Source organism: Vipera berus (genome assembly GCF_964194415.1).
Source record: "Vipera berus genome assembly, chromosome: 6".
NCBI classification, from domain to species: Eukaryota; Metazoa; Chordata; class Lepidosauria; order Squamata; family Viperidae; genus Vipera; species Vipera berus.
In genome coordinates, this window is record NC_138208.1 from 21,735,502 (window position 1) to 21,745,042 (window position 9,541).

General features: G+C 34.7%; 1 protein-coding gene across 1 annotated transcript in view; it reads left to right on the plus strand.

Annotated features, from left to right (window-relative positions):
- GRM8 (glutamate metabotropic receptor 8) overlaps window positions 1–6,142 on the plus strand; it is a gene marked incomplete at both ends in the record, with an annotated part of 557,094 nt that extends 550,952 nt beyond the window's left edge. Inside the window, one exon of the mRNA XM_081331179.1 lies at window positions 6,093–6,142. Coding sequence (XP_081187305.1) covers window positions 6,093–6,142 — 50 coding nt within the window. The remainder of the gene's footprint in view (window positions 1–6,092) is intronic.
- Window positions 6,143–9,541: the final 3,399 nt, after the last annotated feature.

Sequence of the window (9,541 nt, forward strand, 5' to 3'; positions counted from 1 at the left end):
TCACCCTATTGCACTATATAGATGCATGAAAATTGTGTTCAGTTTATAAGTTATAGGTTTGATTGCTTCTTGCCAGGTTTAATGCATGGATACAAAATTAATGGATTTTTGTGTTTCTTTGGATGTTGTGATGCAGTTCTTGCCTTATAAAAACCATAAATTTGAAAATAAATATACAGAAGTAGAAAAGCATGGGAAAGTATTGCAAATGAATGTAGAAATGGAATAGAACTGATTTGTGCAGGAACCATACTAGGCTGATCAATTGTATTTTTATAGCATTGTATCACTTTTTCTAGAAGCAGACCATGCCAATAAAATATAGCTGGTTTTCCACAATAAAGGAAATAATGTTTGTTATTTAAAAGCCACTCTGGTATTATTATAATGTGGAATATTAATATTCTTAAACTTGACAGAGAGGGAGGTATTAAAAATAGCTCTCATTTAACAACAGATAACAAATTTTAGTTTTTACTAAATTATAGGTTATATTAAAAGGAATTGTTCATTTTCTTTGAGGATCTTCATTAAAGCACCTGGAGGGCTTGTAGTATGCAATTTTCTTTGAAATGTAAATGATTAAGCAAAGCCAGATAATTAAACAGAAATATCTTTAATCAATTGAAAGCATAAATCATATAATTTTCTGGAAGGAAGAGGCATCAATCTCCTAGCCAGCATGGAACTAAGCTTTGGAGAGACAGTCACATGTGATTTTGCTTCCTATAGTGCAAAGAAATTGCAAATGTCAGTAAAATCTTCTCTATATATCATTTAGTCTAGACAATCCCTTAGCAGACGCTAAACTTTTACATTAGTTCACTGCTAAGAGTTATGCTATTCTCTCTTTACTCCCCTGCTCTGATAGAGAAAAAAATATAGCACTTAATATTTATATTACATTGTGTGTTCCTGTGTTAAAAGCACTCTGCATACATTATCTGAACAGTTTTTATAAAGACCCAATTTCATTGTCTAACACAAAACTGTTGACAAAGTGACTAAATTAGTAGACCAGTGAAATTCTATGGACATAATAGATTTCAGTAAGGCATTTGACAAAATAGACACAACCTACTTCTTGGTAAGCTAGAAAAATGTGGGATAGACAGCATCACCACCAGATGTATTTATAACTGGCTGACAAACTGTAATCAACAAGTAGTCTTTAATGGTACTACATCTACATGGAGGTAGGTAAGCAGTGGAGTATCACAAGGTTCTGTCATAGGCCCAGTACTCTTCAATATCTTTATAAATGACTTAGGAAATAAAAAGGGGGCTTACGGTATCAAATTTGCAGATGACACTACGATGGCAGGAATAGCCAACACTCCAGAAGACAAGCTTAAGATCCAAAAGGACCTTGACAGACTTGAATACTGTGCCCTGTCCAATAAAATAAAATTTAATGTGGAAAAAAGCAAAGTTTTACACATGGGCAGGAAAAACCAGAGGTACAAATACAGATTAGGCAAAACCTGGCTCAAAAACAGTAACTGTGAGAAGATACCTTGGAGTCTTAGTTGACAATCACTTAAATATAAGCCAGCAGTTGTATAAACAGAGACATAGAATCAAAATCATGTGCAGTATTGGTACCGCTTTATAAAATCTTAGTAAGATCACACCTGGAATACTGCATCCAGCTCTAACTTCATGACAAAAAATATGTTGAGATCTTGGAAAAAGTGCAAAGAAGATCAACTAAGACGATTAAAGGCCTGGAGACTAAAACATACGAAAAACAGTTGCAGAATTTGGGTTTGGCTAATCTAGAGACAAGAAGGACGACAGGTGACATGATAGCAGTGTTCCAGTATTTGAGGGCTGACACAAGAAAGGGTCAACTTATTTTCCAAAGCACCAGAGGGGAGGACAAGAAACAATGGATGGAAACTAATCAAGGAGAGGAGCAACCTGGAATTAAGGAGAAACTTCCTAACAGTAAGAACCATTAACCAATGGAATAGTTGCTCTCAAAAGTTTGTGTGCTTCAATACTGGAAGTTTTTAAGAAGAGACTTGACAGTCACTTATCTGAAATGGTATAAGATCTCCAGTTTGAGCAGAGGGTTGGGCTAGAAGACCTCCAACATTCCTTCCAGATTCTATTCTATTCTATTCTATTCTATTCTATTCTATTCTATTCTATTCTATTCTATTCTATTCTATTCTATTCTATTCTATTCTATTCTATTCTATTCTATTCTATTCTATTCTATTCTATTCTATTCTATTCTATTCTATTCTATTCTATTCTATTCTATTCAACATTAGAAAAGACTATCCTAGTGTGAGCAAATTAGTTATCTTTTCATTCTCTTCAGAGCTTATTGCCTAACATAGAAACTTTACCATGCATGCCTGTTTTGTAACTAAAACAGCATAGTGACAAGAGAAGACATTGCTGAATATGAATTTTATGTACCTGTTTGGAAGGAAGGAAGGAAGACCTAATGGTATATTATGTATCAGTATGAAAAAATGGTCCATAGAATGTAATTACCATCTTAATTGTGAGTCAGAGCACAATTAGTAAATAATAACATCAATTTGAAATGCTTGAATAGAAAAAAAAGAGAAATAAAGAAGCAAAAACACACTAATAAAATCACTCTAAATATCTAGGAATGTATCCATATGGTCACCAGAAGTCAACAGTGACTTGAGGGCACCCAAATATCCAGGATTTCCCTGGAGAATCCTCATACCTGCTTTGGAACATAAGGCTGAAAACATCTGGAAGCTTTATTTGTAACAATTGGACTGCTAATTTGTGTATGGCTATAGATAATCATACATAAATCTGATTATCTAAATTTTGGAAGAAATGCCCTGGTTGCCAGTTCTTTCTTTGCTCAATTCAGAGTGTTGGCCACATGTTAGAACCTCTGTAAAATGTGCAGTTTGAATACCTAAATACTCCTTGCTGCAAAGTTGGATAGTAAGTACAATCTGAAATTGAAGCCTTGTTGGGCTGATCACCAGTTCCTTGACTCTATTTACTGGGAATTCAGAGTTGATCTCCTGTGATATTTCCATTGAGTTGCCATTGGATCCCATTTATTTGATTTTCAATAAAGATTCAAAACATTTTTATAGTTAGTTCTTTAAATTACAACTATGCTGTAAAATCTTTTCTCATTTTCTTAGGAGCAGGAACAATGAACTCCATGGAATACATAGAAATCATTGTTGTTACTCTACTGTTATTTTAAGGATAACATTTTTTCATGTCTTAGTAATTTCATCACTTATTTTGAATTGTTATGCACTGCCTTGGTAAATTTCAGCAGAAAGGCAGTATAGAAATACCAGTAAATAAATAAATTTAGGTTTGTAATGTTACTATAGCTTTTTTTTAACCTTGAAAATCAATATTGTTGGCCCGAACTGTCAGGCTGTTTTCTAGCACATTGTTTTAAGTTCAATAGAATCTACTTCATAATATGATCTAGCTGTTCCTTTCATATTGATATTTTCATGATAATGTATTCCTATCTTGTAATGGAAAAACTCTAATAATATTTGCTATGGGGTGGTTGTTGGCTAAGGATCATTTGCAAGATTAGAATCAAAGTTGTTAAGGTCAATAGATGCATAAATTTATCAGGGAATTAGTCATATTTATTACTAATATTGTGGTGTGTATAATATGAGGATAAACAGATGATTCTAATATTTTCTGTCCTACTTTGTTACATCTAGAAAGTGGATGGCAAAGCTAAATCAAATTGCAAGGTTCAAACTATATTTTTTTCAAAAATGGATTTAAAGCAATGTTTCTAGGGTTGGATCAAATTCTGACCTTCCACATCAAAATTTATTGCAACAAATTTATCTGTTTTTAAAGACACATTGTAAAATGGTATATATTTCCATTCAGAAAGTAGAATTTCCCAATCATTGTTTATTTGTTCATGTTATCAATAAGCAGACTATTCTACCACTGAGACCAATTAGGTTTTTCTCTTTTGATGATATCTCTGAGTATGACATCTGATCTGCTGATACTGTATATTGTACAACTAAAAAGTATGTTTTATATATGGTTTCCTTAGAACAGACATGTCAAACTTGCAACGTCACGTGATGTCATGTGACATATCGGAGATTTTTCCCCATTGCCAGCAATGGGGTGGGTGCAGTTGCTTTTGTTAATGTTGCAATGGTTATTTCTATGATGCTTATTGATAGGAATAGAAAGACATTTTGTGCAAGTTGTCAGATTCATTCTCCTAGGTTTGTGCTCTCATAGAAATAGAATATATTCTCTAAAGAGTCAACACAGATTGTTAACACATAAATGATGTGTTACAAGTGTTCCTGCATAAGCTTTTGGGCATTCGGCCAAATTAATTTGGTTAGCAATTAGATTTAAGGTAAGCAACAACCCAAGGGTCAGTCCCCATAAAAGAACTTGGGCTAGTATCCAGGTGTAGCTCTGACTTAATCCTGCCAGAAAAAGTTGTGGCTATATTTTATCTCAAATCAAAGTTGGGTATAATTTGGGTTTCCTGGTCCTATTGCTGCAGTGTATCATCATAGATTTGGTACCAATGAAAAACTCCTTCTATTTCACCATTCTTCTGATGCATTGAAATCTCAACCATAAAAGCATATTTGCATAAAAGCATTGTCTATGTAAGAGCTCTTTCAGTTGGGGAGAAATACTCCCATACATATTTATTTCATCCTTCTATAATATCTGTGAAAGTTGCAATGATGGTTCAGAAGATGTACACAATTTAATACAGTCGATCCATGCTTAATAATAGTAATTGGGACAGGAATTTCTATTGTTGAGCAACATGGTTGCAAAACATAATGCTTAATGACTGTAATTCAGGCAGTTCCTGTTTATCATCTGTAAGGTCATTCAGTGAGAACCTCATGAGATCACAACTTTTGACTTCTTGTCAACTTCCTCACCAACCAGTTTTGCATGGAAGATTGCAAATAGTGGTCACATGATCTTGGGATGCTGCAAAAGTTGAAAACCCGGGTTTGTTGCCAACCACCCAGATTGTAGTCATGTGTGGGTGTTTCACTGAGAGGTCATAAATACCACTCATTAAAAATTCTCATAGGTTTGAATGGTAGCTGAGAGAGTCGTTGTTAAACAAGGACCACCTGTATACATATTTGCATGAATTTCTCTTTATTTAAATTATCACAGAATTGTACTTTAGAGATTGAAAGAATGCATACTTTAACCTTCTCAATAAAGCAGGATGCATGCCTACTTTTAGTTCAGAGTTCAGCTTACACAGAATGAGCAACATCCAGTGGCAAAAATTAATGTTAAACAGTGGGCCAGTGCACTATCTGGGCTTTAATTTCTACTTAATTAAGATACCCCCTGGCAAATCAGTTCTTAATCTAATCTACATCTATTTTAATCTAAAATACAAGTAAAGGCCTTTTTTCCCCACTGTTAGCCACTCAAGAGAAGAACACAGGTCTCTCTAACAAGAGCTTTCTTGCTCCAGGACCTACACATCCAAATTCTGTCCCTTACCAGTCAGGATATAATTCAAGAGTTATTTCAGTTTTTTAACTTTTATCACACATTCCCATTCACAGGGCCATTTACTTCAATGGATCAAAAGAAAATGGAAACAAATGAATAGTACTGTTGACAGAGGAGTCACTGAGGAAAAGATAGGGGCTTCTGTCTCTGGGTTTAAGAACAATCTGCTTGTAGCATGTCTGCATCGGAAAAAGTGCATGCATGTGAATGGTGATAAAGAATCTATCAAATTTACAAGGGATCACTAGCAGCTGTAAGAGTAACTTTTAAAAAAACTTTTTGATTATTCAATGATTGATCTAATTCTATGTTTGGGCAAAATCCTTATGCAAAGCTACTTTACAAAATTTCCTAGCAATCCCTATTACGGTAATATTATTAACTGTATCTAATTACAAATAATTTCTTTCAGGATGTCCTGTATCTCAGATCAGCTGAAATCATGTCTAAGAACAATTAAGCTGCTTTCATACATTTTTTTTCCTCTTTCCACAACCATAATTAAAAATTTGCTTTATTCAATTAGCTGATTTGGATTTGTTTTTCCTTTGCAGCTTCCTCTACCAAGACAACCTACGTCAGCTATAGCAATCATGCAAACTGAATGGTTAAACCAATCATACCTGAAGACTCAGAATATGTGAACTGAAGAACAACATTGACTATCACATCATGAGAACTCAGCCTCTGAAATGTCTCTAGAAAACAGACTAAGCTGTAAAAGGACAAAGATTGACCATGAGGCCATAGCAGGAGGCATGGGTGGGTTGGGGGAAAAATGACCCAGAATTATATATTACGACTGCCTGTCAAATGTCTGAACTGTTTACTCATGAAAAAAGGTGAATCACAAAAGGAAAACAATGTTAGCTTGTGAAAAAAAAATTCTGTTGAAATAAAACCATGTCTGATGTTATACTTGTAAGTACTTTTTTGTGATTGTGAGAAATTCCATTCCTGTTCCACACTTGTTCAACTTGTATAAGAAGATGAAGTTTGTTTCTTGTGATGGCTGACTGAATTGAAACCCTGCGTTGTGCTAATGATTAATGCAATGGTTGACGCATGCACATTTTTATACTAAATAATTTATTTCTATTAATAAAGGAATGTTTTGCAAATGTTGAGACTTGTTTCGTTGCCATTTTGAGGGATGTGCTGAAGTGTGGGTTTTTATTCTGGACAAGCAATAAAAATTATGTTGCACACTAAGAGCCTTAAGTTAAGAGAGTGGGAAAATATTATTTTATGCACAACATGGATAATAATTATAGAATAATTAGCAGTCAGACTCATTTGATTTCATATTTCAGATTCAAAGTTCATAGAGGGCATGATTCAATTCAAATTTTTGTTTTGACATTTGTGGCCAAACCAGTTTAATTTCTGCCACTTTAAGATTTGACTTTTTTTGGCAGAATAGGATGAAAATAGCATGGCTGATAGACTTTTTCAGAGGACATTAACTGTGCTAAAGTTCAAGTTCACAGCAATATATTTTTGAAATATTCCCCTGTGCCTATTTTAAGGCAGAGACAGTGGACTGAGGAACAGACAGCATAGCAGCCTGTTCACTGTTCAGAGTTCACTGAACCTAAAGTGTCTTTTTATTGCAACTTAAAAAAAAGAACATCTAAAAGTATTTGAGAAGAGGGTTTGTTTTTGTTTTTTTGGATAAAGAGTTGTCATGCCCACTGCCCTGAGATTATAAATTTTTCTCCCTTGAGTCACTGGATTTTCTGGGATATCAGAAAGTTGACAGGTTGGAAAAGTGAGCTCCTCCTCAAATAGATCCCTTCCTCAATCAGCTTTAGCTGTTGGTCAGAACACACTGAAAGAACTCTCCTTCTTTTGGCCAGAATTCAGAGCGTTGTGTCTCTGATGTGTTAGCAATACTGTGTGATAGATGGTTAATTAACACTCACATCAGACTACATAGTAAGATACAATAGCAGGTTACACAGCATTGATTTCCTTGTCATTCCACATTCGTAACATGGTGAGCATTTGGTCCATTGTGTATAAATGTTAGCTTGATACCCACCTATTCATTGTTGGGACACATAAACCTTTCTCGGGAATGCCAAATTTAAAAACAAGTTTGACCCAAGAGTCTACTAGATTGATCAGTCTTAAGCCTCTGTTCAAAGAGAGATGAGTTCAATACCCTGTTGAAGACCTGGATGTCTTGAGGCTCTTTCATTTGTTTTTTTAAAAAACTGAAAAGTGGATGTGGTATATAGGTTGGAAACAGTAGATCGTCTTTCCAAACACACACTGGGAAAAAGCCCATCCAATAAAGCTGTTTGAGAGATTTAGACAGACAAAATAAAATTCTTCAAAGACTGTGAAAGTATTATCACAAGACTTGGTGATTTTAAAAAAAATGAGACTGGAAAAGTGAAGAAGTGGTTCATCTAGAGCAGGGGTCCCCAACCCCCTGGTCTGTGGACCAGTACAGGGCTGCAGCACACCAGCAACTGGTCTGCACAAATAAGCAAAGCCCCATTCATTGTATGCAGGCAGCACACCAAAACACACACCCTCTGGTCTGTGGAAAAACCTCTCTCCATGGAACCGGTCCCTGGTGCCCAAAAGCTTGGGGACCTCTGATCTAGAGGTATTGGTGTTGGAAAACTCAATGTTATCTCTGAATTGGGGAATGTATGTGTCAAAACATCATTTGTAGGAGAACAACTATAGAGGAAATTGCAGCCCAAGCATCATAAATTAAGATGAGCCTTGGTCTGATCTTGGAAGGCTGTTGTGATATTCTGACAAAGACTGTTACAGACCTCCATCACATAATTGTTCATATGTGGAAGTGAAACTGTAAGTTGCATACATTCAATAACAACCTCAGAAGCAGCAGAAGACTTTTCTAACCACCTGATTTAATTCATTGCATGGACATTGGTCTTTCCTTCATTATACATATGACTTCAGTGTATGAATCAATAGCAGCTTTACCCAATCCCTTGGAAACTTTGCACATCCTAACTTGAATGTATATATTTCAGTCCGGGGAAGACCACTAAACTCCACTGCTTTGATAGTTGTGGATTAAGGAATGATACAATCAGCATAAAACTGTACAATTTGAAAGTAATAGAAGAGGAATAAAGATGTTTGCTTGCAACTAGGAAGTGAGAAAAAGTGAATTGCTTTCATTTCATTGAATAATAATAATAATAATAATAATAATAATAATAATAATAATAATAATAATAATAATAAGAAGAAGAAGAAGAAGAAGAAGAAGAAGAAGAAGAAGAAGAAGAAGAAGAAGAAGAAGAAAGAAGAAGAAGAAGAAGAAGAAGCATTGTAAGGAACCCTGGAAATGGTGACTTTACTATAGTTGTTGACTAGAACTTACATTTAGGTTAAACTTTTGTCCGGTGAAAGAATCCTCCACTACATCTTCCCTAGCTTATGACCTTGATTTATTTAAACACATCCAAAAAAGAAGAATTCCCCCATCCTCTTCATTAGGAATTCAAGGTAATATCAATTTCATATTTGTTATAAAACAAAATCCACATTTCACAAATGTGCCAAAATTTTACCCAAAATTGTAATGAGTTAAAAGAAACCATTGTTTTTTGCAATTTCTCACCAATGATAATATCCTAAGCTACACTGGTTTAATAAAAGTTTAATAAATACATCCAATGAAGAAGAATGTGTGACATGGCCACCCTCACATTGTATCAATATTTTCCAATTTCTTGTGGCCTGGTTATCAAAAGTTTGGCCACCCCAGATTTAAATCTATTCTTTGCAATAGATATGACATTTATGTTTTAAAGTAGATGCTAAGAATATAACAGATCTGAAAACTGATGTTTATTTTTTTTTCTTCCCTTTCACTACAGTTCCCAGTAGCAGAGCAGCCTCAACCTATCAACATATGTGACATGACATTTCGAAAGTGAAAATCTGTATATATGCTTATGTATCTGAATCCAGAAAGAACACAACATACAGTAGTCACACACACACA